The following is an 18,871-nucleotide window of genomic DNA, read 5'->3' on the forward strand; positions in this document are numbered from 1 at the left end:
CTCTCTCGAGTAGATCATCCGCAGTATACGGTATACCGTCGATTCTTGCGAGCATGTGCTGGCTGCTGTGGGTAATTGCAATCTCTCGAAATACTCTGAACATGAATATGCCACTAGAGTCTGCTAGCCAGGATCATACCGGCAAGCTCTTTCGCGCACCCTATATGAAGTCTATTATGATTCCAAAATTATTCTATAAAATTACACCACTACGCTAGCTCCATTGTGACGGAAAAATAGTATATTCAAGTACCTTGCTCATTTATTACCAATATCCAACATCTCTGTTTCCCACTCCAGCAAGGTTTGAGAACCGGATATGGTATGGTGATGATTGCTCCCAAGTATTTGCTGCTGCCTGGCCAGGCAATCTCGTAGTAACTCGAGAGCTTGGGTATTATACCCTAAGGATTTCCAGGTGGAAGCGAGGTTGGCCATACTCGTCAGCGTGTCAGGATGGTCCACGCCGAGCTTCATCTTGCGAGTCTCCATGACCTGCACGAAGAGCTGTTCCGCCTCCTCCCATCGGCCCTGGCTCCTATACGTCGATGCCAGGTTGGCCATACTCGTCAGCGTGTCAGGATGGTCCACGCCGAGCTTCGTCTTGCGAGTCTCCATGACCTGCACGTCGAGCTGTTCCACCGCCTCCCATCGGCCCTGGTTCCAATACGTCGATGCCAGGTTGGCCATACTCGTCAGCGTGTCGGGATGGTCCACACCGAGCTTCGTCTTGCGAGTCTCCATGACCTGCACGTCGAGCTGTTCCGCCTCATCCCATCGGCCCTGGTTCCTATACGTCGATGCCAGGTTGGCCATACTCGTCAGCGTGTCGGGATGGTCCACGCCGAGCTTCGTCTTCCTTGCCTCTATGACCTGCATGTTGAGCTGTTCAGCCTCCTCCCATCGGCCCTGGTTCCAATACGTCGATGCCAGGTTGGCCATACTCGTCAGCGTGTCGGGATGGTCCACACCGAGCTTCATCTTGCGAGTCTCCATGACCTGCATGTTGAGCTGTTCAGCCTCATCCCATCGGCCCTGGTTCCTATACGTCGATGCCAGGTTGGCCATACTCGTCAGCGTGTCGGGATGGTCCACGCCGAGCTTCGTCTTGCGAGTCTCCATGACCTGCACGAAGAGCTGTTCCGCCTCCTCCCATCGGCCTTCTAGTGAATAGGCTTCAGCCAACATCGCCGTACTCGCAAGGGCCTCGTCATCCTCCGCACCTAGCAGTTCGACTCTATGCTTTTGCGATTTCGATGCCATTTCCCTTACATCCGCAATATGGCCGCTTTCTGACGCATACCATGCGCCTCTATAAAGTAGCGTGGCCCATCTCAAGAGAGACTCTCGTGATTCTGGCCGTTGAGACATCGCTGACCGAACGTGAGGATAGAGAGACCGGCACTTCCCCCAATTTTCATATCGACCCGTAGGGAACTCTCCGTACACATTAGCGATAAATGTTTCCCTCCACCGTTCTGTTTCTCCATGAGATTTCAGCCATGCGCGCGTAGTCAGTTGCACTAGTCGATGCATAGCAAAGGAAGTCCCATTCTCGCTAATAGATATGAATGAGTAATTCCGTAAAGTTGTAACATCATCTTCAAATTCCAGACCTCCGTCGGATTCAGATGTTTCCCCGTCACAAGAGTTGTCGAAGAGTTCTGTCCTTGAGGTGCAGCTAGCCGGTGGCTGGCGGATAACACTCTCCGGTATGCCTTGTCGATCGAAAAAGCTCATAAGAGAAAGTAGTTCCGCTGCAGATGGCTTTTCGTCGCGAATATAGTTAAATGATATTTGCCAAGTCACTAGAATTGAGTTCTTTGCTTCCCAATCCCGGTCAAGGTGACCGGCCTCTTCTTTTGAGAAGCTTTATCGCTTCGCTATCGCTCTTCTGAAAGTCTCTCAGGTATTGTGATACTGAATAGCGAGGCGCCCGATTTCGAATATAGCATGCGGCCTGGGCTATTGCAAGCGGCATAAACTCGAGTTCTTCCACTAACTGTTGGCTCTCTTGGCTTTCCTCGGGTTGATCAAGAGTCTTCTGAAGAAGCTCTAGTGCCTCAGACCTTGCCATCGGGTTTACGTCAATAAGGTCCTTATGCTTGACCATCCTGAGCGCAGCCTCTCTGCTTCGACTTGTGATGATTATAGATCCATTCCGACATCTGGGAACGTATTCTAAAAGAGGTTTCGTTGAGGCGTTTGGTGGCGCTTTCATTAAAGACCCTTTCCTAGCTGCCGGAGGCGAACAAAGGAACTTGTCATCATCCGCATTATCAAGGATACAAATCCATTTTCCCTTGTTCTCATCCTGCAGCCAGTTTTCGACCAGTTTATATATGTTGGATTTAGGATCTTGACGAGTAGGGATCTTTAGCTGGTCGGCGATGTCTCGGAAACTTTGCTCGAATCGGGCCTCATTGCTTGCGTGGACCCAGATAACCCATGTCTCTGGTGACTCTGATCGGATCTGATACGAGTATTCGATGGCAAGTTGCGATTTCCTCTCACTTGTGAGCTACGGGACACGAACTGGTCGCTTCCCACTTACCCGACACCGCCGAGGCCGACTAGGGCTATTCTCGATCCTGGGATCGAGATTTTCTCGTGAATCGACTGAAGCAGGGACCTACGATAGACGAAGTCTGGATCGCGTGCGAATGGGACAGTTGATAATGGGTTCGGCGGAGTTTCTAGTCGCTCTACAGGAGCAGCGGTTATTAGTCAGGCGGCCTTGATCTTGGTTGAGTTTTCTAACCTGGAGGCAGATGAATTTCAGCGTGGATCGAGCCACTGCTCTGCCCAACCTGGAGTCCACGATTTCTGTCCCCAAATGATATCGATGTCATGATGAAGTAAAGTGCCTCGTGTGTGGTTTGTGATAGTCATCCTTGCTGGACTCCCACGAGCTGAAAGTGGGGCAGTCCTCAGCCTCACCATCATGTGACCCTAAATCGCTAAGCCAAGTTTATAACTACAAGCGCCTCTTTGCCTCGTTTGCAGGACCAACGTCAAGGTTGATACGTCCAAAAATTGATGCGAGGACTGGTCCCAGAAGGTCTGACGTCCAGTGGGAGTTAAAGCTGAAACAATATTGACCTCATTAAGTGGCGGACAAACTCTACTCACAATAATGACATTCGTTAAAATCCGACAATATCCTCCCTACCATGATACTGTACCGTGCCAGCGTATTTGGAAAGGACTTTCAAGCGGCCTTACCTACTTTGGTATGGGAATCTGATCGCCGAACGGAATTACAGTTCATTACGAACCCATGCAAAAGGATAAATGCAGCATGTCATACCAGTGTAGGCTGATTGTCAAATCACAGTACATAAAATATCTAGACTAAAGGAATGTTTTCGTTACAAGTCGGTTCTTTGCGTCGTTTCACCCAAAGACCGATGTCACGAACGAATCGCCGGGCGGCACCTACTTTCACGCCGTGCTTGACAAAGAAACCTGGGTCTTGATCCTCATAGATCTGCATGAGGTCGAGACAGTTTTCGAGGGTCACATCGCGTGCTTTGTTGATGTTCTCCCTGAAAGTCTCATTGCTCACCCGGGATTGCTGCCATTCAGTGTATTCATCCACGGCGACATCTAAGAGGCCGTCAACCATGATTGATTCTGTACAACCGGGGCCGGTGGGCATGGAGTCATTAGCAGGAGGATATATCGATTGCTGAGATGATGCTGCCGGGAGGACAGTGATATTGATGGGAGGACACATTGAACCCATTGTAGCATTCTCCGCAGGTTCCTTTTTTTTGTCCAGACGCTGGTTCTCCTCGGCATAGAGCTGCTCGCGAACACTATCGGGGACATCAGCGTGGGTTTTGAGAACTCCACCTTGCTCCACATATTTGATGAGGGCCTTCAGATGATGTGTCCTTAATCTGTGGTGCCTCTTTCCCTCTGGATCTTGCCAGCAATATTGTCCTTCGTGGCGACATGGAGGCCCAGGACATCGCATGACACGATACACATCACGCCAGACGGAATGTTGGCCGGAGACCTGCTCCGCGTCGATCTGAGCGTCTCGGTCGGCGAGCATCCGTGTGGTCACCGACGACTTTCCTCTCTTATCTGTTCTGGAGGGAAGAGGTCCACTATCCTCTATGTAGTTGATCGATATCTGAAGTCGGATCTTCTTGCCACGTCGGAAAAGATACGCCCACGCTAGTAGCTGTTTCTCTACCACTGTCCAATCAACACTAGTACCTTCAAAATGTTTGTCAATGTTCCGTTGGGAGTTCACCGATAACACCATGTCAGTATCATCCAGTCTCACCCGTCGGCCACGGGCTGTCTTCCGTCGTAGAATGTTACAAGCGTCCTCTTTTATCTGTTCCCAGTAGGATCTAGGCGGTTGAGTCAGGTCCTGTTTGGTATCCTTGACCACCACTCGATTGTTCAATTTGACCCTCCACTCGATCTGGTAGTGGATACATTCCGGAGATTGTTCATCCCAAGCACTCCCATCCGCACGTTCAACAATAGGATCAAAACCCTGCTGGTCGATTGAATGTAGATGCAAAGAAGGTGAATATTGACCAACTATGTTCTCAAGATCGGGTGAACGGCAGATTACTGATGGTGTCCATTCGCGGTCCGGGTAACCAGGGGTGGGGGCATACGAGGGAGTCCGTTCCCATTGATTAGGCAGTTCAGGTCGGTAAGCATCATCATCATCATTATCATCGTTGAAAGGAGTGTAAGTCATCCCCCGAAGCAGAAGATGCCACTGAGGAGTCTATTAACATGGTCGTGTGTTAGCTTCGACCTAGTATGTTACAGTGTCAAGATGAAAAGGCAGTGGCTGACAGGCTGAGTATTATGATAAGCAAGTTCATGAGTAGTCTGTAAGGACAGGATAGTAAGCAAGTAATGCAAGCTACTCTTTGCAAGTTCCGGTGCCGAGTAAGACCCCCAGCCCGTCACTTGGACATAGGAGTGGCAGAGGGAAGTGTCCAGGTTGCCAGGTTCTCGAGGCAATCCCCAAATCTAGTGTTTGATATGTTTGCATTTCCTTGGAAAATTCTAGTTCCCCTGGGTCGCCAATACAATTACGAGACAAGGCACCGTATTTAATGAAAGTAAATAACAGTATCGAGACTGATACAGGAAGATTTATATTCCGGAACTATTCTTAAAGTGCTCTAGTGCCTCTTGGCGGTGAGTCTAGAAAGTCTCTCGGAGAGTGGAGGTTGTTGCACCGGTTTCGCAACGTACTGTAATGTCGATAAATGATCATTCATTATGTGCGTAATATATATCCCCGGACGCGCACGTACATTGTGGCAGTAGAATTGGAAAAAACCATCAGAATGTCAGCGATTAAAGCCCATTCTTCTGGCCCTTTTTTCGAATATCATCTTCCATTGGCATGGCCAAATGAGAGACTTGTGGAGCTCAAAGAGGTAATATAGCTGGATAATGGTCGAGACTAAACGGTGGCTATGATATTCCAAAAAGATGGTGGATATAGTGAGGCAATTTTCGCGCCACCAGCGCGTCTGCTCGCGTGGTCTAGTCGAAAACGTCACGCTTGCTTCTTAATAACGAACCGGGTTCGATTCACGTAGGGTGCATTTGAATGACCATTCATCAGAAAGACGGTACCCGTCTATGCATTTCATCGTTGTATTCACAACCCGCTTGTTTTTCCGGCTTGTCTTGCATACGTTCTTATCTCTTGGGCCTCGTGATTATGAAATGTTTTCTGTAGTCATTTGAAAATACCGACCTAAGGCAGCACTCGGCGGTAGACTAGAGGCGACGAGGCCGTGCCTGACGCGTCGCAGCGTCTCGCGTCGGGCACACGTGACATTCCCACTGACAGAAATATGACTGCTACTTTCGAAGTCAACAATTACGTCTTATCCACGAGTTATCACAAACCGACCTGGCAAATTTCGAGTAATGATTGAGCAGTTGTAACCGTTGCAGCAATCGACTGGCCATAGTTTACGAGGCTGCTTCTGCTGATGAGTTCATGGCGTTCGATCATGACATCGAGGAGGGAGCATTCGATCGGCCCGCGGCCACATTGGGAGAAAACAGCCATCTTCATATCAGTGATTTGGCCATATGGTCGGTTGGTTGCCCAAATTCTTCGCTGATGACGAGAGCGTACTTGCCAGCTTCGAATCGCTGCCTGCATTGGGCCAGGGTTAAAGCAATTTGCCGCTGGATATACCTAATCTAGCACCAACTATCAGCAGCTGGTGCAAGACAGTCGTTCCCAACTAACCTTGCTCGCGGCCTAGATGAGGTCCCCAACCAGCTATAATGAACTTTCTCGATCGGACTCGTCAGAACGGCTGAATTAGGGCTGTCTCTCACTGCCCCTCTATGTTAACATGATTTCTGGTGGCCGAAGGTGGTATAGACTTGCCGTAGATATAGTCGGGCATCAGCATAGGCAAGCTAGAGACGAGGTAACAGGCGTCAGCTCGATCCCACGGGCACGAGGGCCTGGGATCACTTTGCACCACGGAGAATGGATGTAGCCATACCTGCCAATGCACGGCTCTGGGCAAATCTTCAACCGTGTCAGGGCAAAGCACCACTAGACAAGAGATTCATGGTATTTTTTTACGACAAACTTCGACCTGACCTGAAAATGACTGCTCTCGCGGCGAGGGATCTAGGGTAGATCTAAGCCACGGCCTGTCTTATCACTTGCTCAGCTGATTCAGTGGTTGAAATATCTGGCCTTTAGACTATTGCCAATAGCTCGTTTCAATTTGCTGATTGATGCTCCTCGGGGAAATAGTTGTCTTTTTCTGTGGCCGTCGATTCTCGGCTTCTCTTCGTTGTCGCGGATGCTCTGATGGCTCGCTCGGTCAACAGTGAGGCCGTCTCATGGCCACCGACAAGCCATCGGATCGGATGTGGGGCAGGGGGTTCATAGCCGTCAGAATATTGCGAGTTACTAAGACATTGAGTGTCAACCTTTGTCCGGGCAGGGCAAAGCTGAAGAGACGAATGAAAACACTTTGGACTGTTACCGTATGGCTAACCAGAGGACATCAAGCCTTTCTGAATTGGGTCCGCTCAATCCGCCAGGCCTAGTGGCCGTGTCAACCACGTCTTCAGAGACAACAAAGGCGCAAGCGTAGTGAGATTCAGTGGCTTGGCCCATCGGGTTGTTGCAGCTGGTTTAGTTTTGAGCACGAGGGGGGGAACATAGCTCGGTCAGGTCGAGTGTAAAATTGGAGCTCGCCCTATGACGAAAAAGAATCATCAGCGATATTTTCTGAAGAACGAAGAGCCACGAGCGGATAGCGGTCATCTTGAGATTGAAAATGCAGTACTGGGCGTTGGGAATGGGCAGGGACAAAGCACTAGGGGGACTTACAAGACATTGAACGACTCGCGATAGAAAGTTCGCCATCCTATAAAGGGGTCGCCAGCACGTCATATCTGCCTTGAAAATTGCTGCAGTCTTTAAACTTACGTTGTCACTTATTTCTGTCCGCTAGAGGGGACTGTATAAAGGATGACATCTATTTATCATCAGTCATCAGTAGGCAGTTCATGAAGGCAACTTGTAACTCACTGTGCTCGCAGCTTGGACCATTCGGGATCCTGAAAGGTTCGCTCAATGGATTCTCAGAGAAATAGCGGAGGCGGGGCTAATATTGAGCATCCTCCGCGTTAGGATGATTTCAAATGACTGGGCATCTACACTCACTTTTTCGAAGACTTGATTAAGAAAGGTTAGGCTATTGCAATGTAAGAGGTCAGCTCACTTAGTTGCATGTTTTGAAGGTCAATCCATACCAAAGATTAGCCGCAGACACGAACTACGTTCGATGTTCTTTGACCCGGGTGACAAAGATGCTTTGAACGACTGTTCTGCTGGCGACGGATCGGGTATTTATAGCATTGCAGGCCGTCGTTCTGCCTATCTCGATGCGATGATCATTGTGAATTGTGAGGGCTCAAACACAAACTACTCTTCAATAATGACTGATTCAACATTTCATCATTGGTTCAAAGCAGCTCTCAGAGACATTGCATTTTGTTCCTGGTGATCAAGAACATGAAAAATATTTTCTGGCTGTTCGCATGGTTTCAACAGTGTGGATGCCGCAGAAAAGAACCGACGACGGTTATTACCATTCACCACCGTGGGTCCGCCCTTTAATGCGACGGGTGAGGCGACGAGGTCAAATCATTTCTTCTCAACGGTGATGAGCCCGTCACTCCACGCAACGAACACCTCATCAAAGACAGGCAGACACCATCCTATATTGCGACCCTAGATCTCAACCAGCCCAACCGCAGGGCTCTTCATTGCCTACTTCACATATCGGAGAAACTGCGCCACACCTACACAAGATCAAGTAGATCTAAGCTATGGTACGGCGAGGCACTGATTCGCGCAGCCCCATTCCACGACAGAGTCCCTTGTATAGTTAGTGAGTCACTAGGTCGATTATGTTTTCGCTGAACAATTTTTTCTGCTATCGACCTCGTCTTTGCGTATAGCAATACTTACATCGATCTCCTGGGAACTAAGTGGATACGGGAAGATGGTTACTACAGTACTACAACGAGACAAGGAAAGCCTGACGACTAATTTGATTGGGGACAGGAAAGGTTGTTTCAATAATATTTTCCAATTATATTTGAGTAGTGTACTCTGATTCATGATGGTAGTTCGAAGATCCGCAATAAGTCTATATGCAATAGTGGAAGGTTTTCATCAATAAGTCCGTCGATACTGAAATTAACAACCGAGCAAGAGGATCGCAAATGGAATCTGATCCCTTCACATTCCGATCAACTATTTTCGGCTATCAACTCATAATTCCCCGAATCCCACCTTACGACTAGGCTTCCGTGAAAAGTGCAGGAAACTCCGAGCGCCTGAAGCGATTGGTCTTGAGCAGACCCATACGGTGCACTAGTCAAATGGTGAAACATGAATACCGCTCCGCACGAATTTTCGAACTGTTCGAAGTTCGCGGATTTCAGCGAATCGAATCGAATTCGAACCTTGGGTTTCGGGCTTCGAATCTATAGGCGACTCGAATCGTCAAAATTCGCGAATTTCGAACAGGTTCGCGAACTAATACCTAGTAACATCATTCAAGTAGGGGTTTGCTCATGCGGACAGCCATAACCTCAACAACCCTGGCCACTGTATCCATTGGATTTGCACGTAGAAGGTGGTTCTAGGTACGGTTCATGATTTTTTTATTCTACGCTGTAAAACCTACAACTATGTAACTATTCAGACTTCCAACGTTCAGCATCTTTCAGCCTTAATAATGTCCCAAGCGTCTTTCCTTTCATGGAGAAACGTCGAATTCCAAGCACATCTCTCCCATTATTGAATAATCTCTCGATATCCACCTCTGCTGCTGGTATAGCAAGGTGATCTTGTGCTACCTTAGCCATACAGGTAAATTCAAGCTTGTTGATCTTCCACCAGTTTCGTATAAATTCAGTCTGGCTCTGACTTATATCGAAGCCAGTGCTGATTGTAGGGCTATCGAAATACTGGTCGATATCAGACTCAGCGACGTTATACTGTGTGGGCTGAAAGGCTTCCAGAAATCTATATTCGAAGCTCTTGTAGCTGGTGTTTAGAGCAGTCGATATAGGCTGTTTCGGAGTGGGATATGCTTTTTTGAGGAACTCTCTGATTCGGTTGATAATCCTCTCTCCATCTGGCAGAGTTCTGAGCCACTTGGTCTTGATTCGAGGGTCCAGAACACTTGCGATATAGTATATGTCGTTATCTTTGACGTAGTCGTGGTAGTGCTCCAGAAGTGTGATATCATCAGAGATAGGAACAGTTAGAGCTGGCGAGACATTCTGCCAATTGCCTCGCCGTTCCTTAATAGCCAAGAGTATAGAACAGAGCTTTTCAAACATCCGCGCTGCCATATGAATCGAGGGGCTATCCCGAGAGACGTACTCAGTATATTCGTTGAAGGGAGCCAAGATTTTCTTGATATCTGAGAGGTGTCTCCAATCGTTAGGTGTGAGGCGTAAGGCTTCAATATCTGGCTCATCGTTGACTGTATCTTCGAGCTGCCGGCGACACTCTTCAGCTCTCTCAATCATAACAAAAGTAGAGTTCCATCGAGTATCAACTTCGTAGTGAATGGCTTTTGTACAGCCAGGCCGATTATCCCACTTCTGTATTCGCTGCGGAGATCGCGCAATCCAAAGGACAAGTAGCCGAAGCTTTGCAATCGGGGAAGTAGGAACAGTCATTGTCTTCCAGCTCCTCTTAGTGACATCATCAAGGAAGTCACAAGCTTCCCTATGTGAACTGACGCGTAACGACCTCAATACTTTTTTCATAACCAGATTGAGAATGTGAGCAAAGCAGCGGATTTGGGAGTTCTGGGTGAACTTCATCGTCCCTTCTCGAATAACAGTTTCGGCCAGGTACTCATCGTACCGCTGACATAGCCTTTGGAAAAGACATCGGTGTAGTGTATCATTGTTAGATGCGTTGTCAGCTGTAATGGTCATAACTATATCAGATATATGAAATCTCTCAAGAACCGTCGCAACAATATTAGCAAGGTTCTCTCCAGAATGGCTGCCTGTGATCTCAACAAACTCAATACAAGCTCGATGTTGCTGGAAAGTAGGTGACATCCAGTGAGCATTGATTGCTAGCATTGGTAATGAATTCTGGCTTGTCCAGCCATCCAGAGATAGCGCGATTGAGGGCGCTGAAGCCATCAAGATTCGGAGTTCACTGTCAAGAGCATCAATCCGGAGATTTAATCGGCGCGAAACCGTGTCCGCACCTGGTATAGACTCCTCAAAGTCCATGGAACTCAGCATAGCCTTGAATGAAGGTTGCTCGACACATGTAAACGGCTGACAGGTAGATATAATCCAATCTAAGATAGCCTCTTCGAATGGGGGCTTTTTTTCTTTGGCAATCCATGAGCTTAACGGCCCTTGGCGCTCTGATTGACCGTCCTGGAAGAGCTTGTGGGTCTGCTGCAGGTGCTGTTTCAACGCTGTGGTTGAAGATCGTAGTTTCGATGCAAATCGGAAGAATCGACATGTAGATGGTGATACAATACACCGATGTTTAAGCTCGGGCCGCTCCTTATCTCCTAATCTCCACGTACCAGATTCAGTCGTTGTTTGGTAGTATTTCCACACCCAGCTACGCTCTTTCAACCTAATACCGTCTCTCTGCTTGATTTCGACACACTCAGTCTCGCATTCAACCTGAGATATTGATTGTGAAGGGCCTATATCCGTGTCAAGATTCGATAAGCTGATAGAAACGTTGCTGGGAGCATTCGGAGAGGTCAGAGAGGTTGAAACCGGAGTATTTGGTGAGTTAAGAGCAGACCGGACCACCGTCTTTTTTCGAGGTCGCGGAAGTGGGATATCCTCTTCAAGGAGGCCATATTTATGAAGCGCAGCATAATCGCGTTTATTCTTCCTGGTGTTAGGACAGTCGAATGTGGTTGCAAGTGGAGATGTCATCTGTAACCTGATATTAGTATACATATCACGCTTGTGTCATAATCCATCGCTTACTTTGGAGCACCAGATAGGATGGTTTTAAGTAGCTTTTGACCAAGATTTGGATGTTGTTCTTGGTAAAAGCACGTCCGCGCGGAGACGCGTGCTTGTACAATCTCCGCTAGCCCGATTAGACTATCCATTTACACTACATTGTATTCAACGTGCAACTATTGATATTTTGAATCCATATCGATAGACTACACGTATCTTAATACGGTCTATGAGCTAGTATTATTTGAAATAAAACTGATCACAGATAAGATTGCGGACTTGTTGAGCGATCTTGGGAGTAGAACTACAGTCAACTCTCACTTATTGCACACCCTCCTATCCAAGGAAAATCATGTGCAATAAGCGGGAGGTGCAATAAGTGAGAGGATGACATAATCAATAAATTAGCTAGCCCTTAGCCCCATTGCCTATTTAGGCTTCCATCCCATATCCTCTAGGGTCACCTGACGCTTCTCCTCGACCTGAATCCTGCCAAACTCGCTGATTAAGCTCTCAACCTGACGTATATGGTCTGATGTGCTCTTTTCCTTGCTTCCAACCCATAGTAATATATCCTGTAGATGACCCATTATATCAGAATTGGACAGAATCTCTGGTGGAGGCCCATTTTCTTCAATATCTTGTGCTTCCGAGCTCTCTATATCACAATATATATCTTGCCCATCAGTCTCATCTTCATATATAATATCTTCCTCTATAGGGTTCAAAAATTGATCAAATGGTATAATATCATCATGACCAAGCTTCTCAACTGCTTCATTATATAGAGCTTGAACCTCACTAGTTAACCCTGGCTCAGGAATTAGTTGAAAACCAGCTTCTATCTCATCTGGGATAGCTTTGGTCTCATCTTCAGAACGTATTAAAGTACTTTTTTTGAAGCAATTCTTAATCGTTTGATCTGATATTGAGCTCTTCCAAACCTGGGTTAACCAAAAGAGTGTATAAGATATATTCATACGATCTTGTGGATCAAGACCTCGATCAAGGATAGCAATCATCCAGCGCATCTATTTCTTCCGATAATAGTGCTTCAAATTTTGAATAATCCCTTGATCTAGAGGTTGATATATAGAAGTTGCGTTTGCTGGGAAAAAAAGAACCCTAATATGAGCAGGTGGTGAGATAGACTTCAGACCAGCAATATGTGGAGAGGCATTATCCAAAAGCAATAATGCTTTCTTATGTATAGGAATACGCCTATAAAAAGCATATAACCATTCCCTCATAATGTCTTGACGCATCCATGCCTTCTTGTTCCAACGCCAGACACATCCTAGAGCTTGGAAATTAACTCCCCGGAGCGCACGTGGTGTTTTTTGCAGTTCCAATTAACCATAAAGGTAATCGGTCTGATCCATCTGCATTTGTTGTAACGACAAGAGATATTCTAGTCTTATCTTTCTTCTTTCCAGCAATTTTTCCATGGGAAAGACCCCCATTTGGCATCTGCCTCCAGAATAGGCCAGTTTCATCCATATTATATATCTCAGATGGTTCATATTGATCGCATATCGTACGAATTTCTTCTATATGATTGTGTACAGAAGATGGGACTGAAGCAGCTTCTCCATGGAAAGTATGATATCGAAGATTATGCCGGTTTTTGAAGCGCGTAAGCCAACCCTCTGAGAAAGCAGGTTTTTGTTGATCTCGATATTCAGGGATCTGAGACCAAAGCTCGTTTGCTTTGATCTGGATCAAAGGACCAGTGATTGGAAACCCTGATTCAATATGCTTATTCACCCAATTCGAAAGCTTCTGGTCTAGAATAGGCCAGAAAGATGAAGAAAATCGTGAATTTGCCTTAGTAAGCCCTATATCAAGATAATCATATTGAGATGATAGAATTCTTGAGACCGTTGTACGATTAATCTTATGTTTAAATTGGGACAAAAACCAATCTACACACGCGGATTGGGTTGGTCTAGGGCTCGAATTAGACCAGAAGGCACGTAATGCCTGCTTTTGGGCATCTGATATGCCTAATCGAGCACGCTTTGCTGGTGGTAGAGCAGCTTGTGTAGCTGGTCTGACAGTTGGAAGAGGTGGAAGATAGGAGATTTCAGGCATTCTGATTGGTCGATGTGACTGACTAAGCGGATGACTCAGCAAATAACGTAATCCACGGCCGAGCTGCGCACACGGTCGGCCTGCGCACCCACCCCTATGATATAGTTTTAAAACAGAATATCGCAACCGAAACACATTAATTAATACTAATCTAGCGTTTTTTACATTGATTAATCTTGTGGCCTTTTCCTCCACATCCACTACAGGTAGGCAGAGCCCTCCTGCGTGGCTGATCCTGCTGAGTAGGCAAATTACCCTGTTCATGCGATACCACCTCATTAGCTTCTACCGGCTGAATTGGCTGCTGAGCTAGCTGTAGGCCCTCTTCGATCGATAGGCCCCCCTCATGAGTAATCTGCCTAGTCGATCGAGTGCGCTTTTGACGTTTCTTTTCATTCGCTGCGCGTAGATTGGAGTTCTCCTTTGCTAGTAGCGCAGTGTTGTGTAGCGCTATACAGTGGCCCTTGATAATCTGATCAAGCATGATTTTTGATGGTGTAGGCGGGCTGTGTGATCGCTGGTTTAATAGCTCTTTAAGCATAGAAGCTTGCTTTTCTAGCTGAATCGCTGTTCTAGGTGTTTTTGGTGTGAATTGGCTAGATCTGCTGTTTGGTCTGCTGCTTGGTGGTGTAGGTGTTCGGATAGAGATATTAAGCTTAGAAAGTACCCTTTCTGCATTAACTGGTACTATACCAGAAGCTGCAAAGCTGCTTTGTACGATATTTAGCTGGAAAGCTTCTAGTCGTGCGCGAGGATAATCTGCTAGAAAATCAAGCTTGTCGATATGATTATAGCCAGTTCGGGCTAAATCGCTCACAAATCGACCGTACGCACGCTTTAAAACAGCAAAACACCCAACATCAAGCGGTTGTAGAAGATGCGATGAATGTGAAGGCATACAGAGTGGTATAATATCGTTTTCAGAGCAGATTTGATCGAATTGAGGTGTAAGGTGGCTACCATGTCCGTCGAGGATCAAGAGACGAAATCGCCCTCGTACGCGCGAATTAGTGTATGGAATAAAGATCTTTTGTAGCCAACGTAGGCCGATCTCATCAGTAGTCCAGCCGTTATTCGAAACCTCAATTCGCCAATCCCTAGGGAGATTTGATTCAAACCAACCAGCAATATAAACCTGGCCTTTAAAGATAATACACGGCGGTAGCGAATAGCCATCAGCGCATATCGTTTCAATCGCAGTAACCCATTCACGATTTCCTGGCTGTAGGATTGATCGCCGACCGTAGTATTCTGCTCGCGTTACTACCTTCTGTGCTGATATAAGGCCCATTGCGAAGCCAGTTTCATCAAAGTTATAGATATCCTCCGGTTGGATACCGTTCTCCTCAATCGTACGTTGTACCATCAAAAACCACTCTCGTATAGCCTTTGGATCCTCGTTAAGAGCACGCTGATAGTCATATCGTCGCGAGAAGCGTGTTCGAAGCTCATCGCGTCGTTTAACAAAGGTTGACGCCCAATTAACACCAACAGTCAATGGGGGGGGTTGTTCCACGCGCTGCAAGAAGAATATCGGCCATCTCTCGTACAGTAGAGGGCCTAGGGGCTGCTCCACGCGAATCCATAGAGAGTATCCATTCAGTAAGCGAATCCTCTTCAAGTTGGGTCAATTTATAGCCGTTTGGGCGTATATCGACGCGTGATGATATACCCTTTGCGCGACTGCGGAGTGTTGATTCGGGTATATCATATAGCCTTGCTGCTGCGCGAAGAGATATGATACGTTCATTTTTGATATCGGATAGGGCTAATAAGATCCTGCCCTCTTGATTGGCCGATTTCTGCGAAGATTCAGTGCGAATTGGTGGCATGGTGGGTAATTGAACTAGGCAGAGTGGCTGGAAGACGCGATTTTCGATGGGGTGCGCAGGCCGACCGTGTGCGCAGCTCGGCCGTGGATTACGTTATAGGATGAAAATTGTGTGCAAAGGGTGAGTGTGCTAAAAGTGGGAGTTTTGTATGTAAAATCAAGAAAAAGTGGGCCCATCCAAGCGAATTGTGTGCTATAAGCGGGAGTGTGCTAAGAGCGGGTGTGCAATAAGTGAGAGTTGACTGTATATATCTTGGCTAGGGTTAAGGCGAAAATTTATATCTGCTGATGCTGCGCTCCAGCTTGTTCAACCCGAAGCCAAATTGCTCAATTTCTGTCAGCTTAAATGGAGCTATCGCTGATTTTCTTAATTAGCTAGCTATTAAACTACCTACTGTATGTGATATCGATTGGTCACCATCTTGTAGAACAACAGATATAGTACGATATAGTAGGACGTGATTGACCGCTTTCCAAATCAGGGTTTAGCACAAAAAGTTCGCGAACTTCGAATCGAATTCGAATCGGTCTTCAAATCGAATTCGTACGAACTGATATTTTCGATATTAATTCGAATCGAATCGAATTTGGCCAAAGTTCGATTCGATTCGATTTGTGCGGAGCCGTAGTGCTGTCTGTTCTGAACGAGCGGCCGAAGGAACTAAAGAAAGTAGGTACTCGGTATATTTGTCGCAAACAATAGGCAGGCATGAAGATCGGTGGTCATAACCGCTCACCGCATCACCTGTGGTGGGCAGTCCATCTGCTGGTGCTCCCGGGACTCTAAGAGATGAATCTGAGGAGCAGGTATTTTTGCATCCCGAATCAAGAAAACTGCAGAAGCCAAGGAGCCAATACTCGAGCCGAGTACCCAGACATTAACGTTCCCAAGTTCCCGTTGATTTCGGTCTTCATCAGACAGATTTTTGCGGGTCATTATGATAAATTCGTTGATTGTCACAAAGGTTTCCCCAGTTGTGGTGATCGACTTGTGGCGACTGGCATTAACTAGTCCTAAGCGGCCATTGACGTCACTGACGTAATCAACCCCCGAACCGTCAATTTTCTCCGCACCCTCCTGCACGGCATTCTGGCCACTTACAATGTTCAAGAAACCTAGGGCATGCGCCACCGCAGGTAAACCCCACACCGATTCCTGAAACATCAGTGCCCAGGCTTGAGGTTCCCATTCACAAGCAGACTACGACCTGCACCCGCCGTGTTGCCTTAAGAGTTGCAAATGGCATATACCGCTCCGCACGAATCGAATTAATATTGAAAATAACGGTTCGTACGACCTCGAATTGAAGACCGATTCGAATTCGATTCGGAGTTCGCGAACTTTTTGTACTAAACCCTTATTTGGAAAGCGGTAAATCACGTCCGACTTTATCGTACCATATCTGTTGTTCTACACGATGGTCAGCAATCGACATCACATGCAGTATTTAGTTTAATAATTAGTCAATTAACAAGCTCAAAGGTAGCTACGCTGTCAGAGCGCTTTGATTGAACAAGCTTTAGAGCAGTAGCAATAGATACCAATTTTCGCCCCAACCCTTTATCCAAAATATTTACCCTCCAAGATCGCCCAACAAATCTGTAATCCTATCTGTTCTCTGGGTTGTTTCAAATTGCATCAGCTTATAGACCGTATTAAGATATGAAGTCAAAATATCAGTAGTTGCACGTTATATACAATGTAGAGTGAATAGATAGTCTAATCGGGTTAGCGGAGATCCTAAAAGAACGCGTCTCGGCGCGGACGTGCTTTTACCAAGAACAACATCCAAATCTTGGTCAAAAGCTACTTAAAACCATCCTATCTGGTGCTCCAAAGTAAGCGATGGATTATGACACAAGCGTGATATGTATACTAATATCAGGTTACAGATGACATCTCCACTTGCAACCACATTCGACTGTCCTAACACCAGGAAGAATAAACGCGATTATGCTGCGCTTCATAAATATGGCCTCCTTGCAGAGGATACCCCACTTCCACGACCTCGAAAAAAGACGGCGGTCCGGTCCGCCCTCAACTCACCAACTACTCCGGTTTCAACCTCTCCGACCGCTCCCAGCAACGTTTCTATCAGCTTATCGAATCTTGATACGGATATAGGCCCTTCACAATCAGTATCTCAGGTTGAATGCGAGATCGAGGGTGTCGAAATCAAGCAGAGAGACGGGACGAGGTTGAAAGAGCGTAGCTGGGTGTGGAAATACTACCAAACAACACCTGAATCTGGTACGTGGAGATTAGGAGATAAAGACCGGCCCGAGCTTAAACATCGGTGTATTGTATCACCATCTACATGTCGGTTCTTTCGATTTGCATCAAAACTACGATCTTCAACTACAGCGTTGAAACAGCACCTGCAGCAGACCCACAAGCTCTTCCAGGACGGTCAATCAGAGCGCCAAGGGCCGTTAAGCTCATGGATTGCCAAAGAAAAAAAGCCCCCATTCGAAGAGGCTATCTTAGATTGGATTATATCTACCTGTCAGCCGTTTACATGCGTCGAGCAGCCTTCGTTTAAGACCATGCTGAGGTCTGTAGACTTTGAGGCGTCTATACCAAGTGCGGACACTGTTTCGCGCCGATTAAATCTTCGGCTTGATGCTATTGACGGTGAACTTCGAATCTTGATGGCTTCGGCATCCTCAATCGCGTTGTCTCTTGATGGCTGGACAAGCCAGAACTCATTACCAATGCTAGTAATCAATGCTCACTGGATGTCATCTGCTTTCCAGCAACATCAAGCTTGTATTGAGTTTGTTGAAATCACAGGCAGCCACTCTGGAGAGAACCTTGCTAATATTGTTGCGACGACTCTTTGGGAGATTTCATATATCTCTTCTTTCTTCCCCAGAACCTCCTAACAAGGCCGACATGCTACTGAATGCACCACCTAACTTCGTTCTTCGTTCGAAGTTCCCGTCGCATCAATGCTCTGGCCTTGCAGTCTTCCGCCCCATGGTTGGATATCTCGGCTACTAAGGCGGCTATTGACTTAAAGACCTTAAGCACACTCGAGATTCCCGGATCTAGGGACGAAGCCGTCAAGGAATACGGTAAGCGGTAGGTGTCAAATGTCACTAATATACCCTCAAGGCTGCATTTCGACAAATCTGTGACGTGATGCTCGAGAATGGTCTTGGCCTTGAGCAGGTCTACAAGGATCAAGACCCAGAGTTCTTCATCAGCAAGAGAGTAAATGTGGGTATTACTCGATGTTTCGCAGACGATATTCGGGGTTAGATGGATGATATGAAGAAAGCAATGCCTATTTATGAAATAATATAGAAAGAATCCGGTTGGCGTTGAGGCAATTGGGTATCGGGCGTTTTCTAGGTTATGTTAGAAACATTGGATAGTGCGGTTCGCCTTGGTTGCGATTGAAATTTCAGCGT

The 18,871-nt window shown here is 46.8% G+C and overlaps 5 protein-coding genes across 5 annotated transcripts; 1 reads left to right on the forward strand and 4 right to left on the reverse strand.

Annotated features, from left to right (window-relative positions):
* Window positions 1-258: 258 nt before the first annotated feature.
* Window positions 259-2,852, reverse strand: N7509_000030 (uncharacterized protein; the record flags this gene model as incomplete). The annotated part of the gene is made up of 4 exons (XM_056624677.1): window positions 259-1,854; window positions 1,922-2,507; window positions 2,555-2,705; window positions 2,762-2,852. The coding sequence occupies 4 exons, from the start codon at window positions 2,850-2,852 to the stop codon at window positions 259-261; spliced, it is 2,424 nt and encodes an 807-aa protein (XP_056494778.1).
* A 6,400-nt stretch (window positions 2,853-9,252) lies between these two features.
* N7509_000031 (uncharacterized protein) lies at window positions 9,253-11,496 on the reverse strand (the record flags this gene model as incomplete). Its single annotated transcript, XM_056624678.1, has 1 exon — window positions 9,253-11,496. One exon carries the CDS (start codon window positions 11,494-11,496, stop codon window positions 9,253-9,255), a length of 2,244 nt encoding a protein of 747 aa, XP_056494779.1.
* Window positions 11,497-11,957: 461 nt separating this feature from the next.
* On the reverse strand, window positions 11,958-12,551 carry N7509_000032 (uncharacterized protein; the record flags this gene model as incomplete). Its single annotated transcript, XM_056624679.1, has 1 exon — window positions 11,958-12,551. One exon carries the CDS (start codon window positions 12,549-12,551, stop codon window positions 11,958-11,960), a length of 594 nt encoding a protein of 197 aa, XP_056494780.1.
* Window positions 12,552-16,187: 3,636 nt separating this feature from the next.
* N7509_000033 (67 kDa myosin-cross-reactive antigen family protein) lies at window positions 16,188-16,619 on the reverse strand (the record flags this gene model as incomplete). The annotated part of the gene is made up of 1 exon (XM_056624680.1): window positions 16,188-16,619. One exon carries the CDS (start codon window positions 16,617-16,619, stop codon window positions 16,188-16,190), a length of 432 nt encoding a protein of 143 aa, XP_056494781.1.
* Window positions 16,620-17,347: 728 nt separating this feature from the next.
* Window positions 17,348-18,340, forward strand: N7509_000034 (uncharacterized protein; the record flags this gene model as incomplete). The annotated part of the gene is made up of 1 exon (XM_056624681.1): window positions 17,348-18,340. The coding sequence occupies one exon, from the start codon at window positions 17,348-17,350 to the stop codon at window positions 18,338-18,340; it is 993 nt and encodes a 330-aa protein (XP_056494782.1).
* Between the last annotated feature and the right edge of the window lie 531 nt (window positions 18,341-18,871).

Source organism: Penicillium cosmopolitanum, assembly GCF_028827165.1.
Source record: "Penicillium cosmopolitanum strain IBT 29677 chromosome Unknown utg000001l:1.0-706529.0:1.0-706990.0, whole genome shotgun sequence".
NCBI classification, from domain to species: Eukaryota; Fungi; Ascomycota; class Eurotiomycetes; order Eurotiales; family Aspergillaceae; genus Penicillium; species Penicillium cosmopolitanum.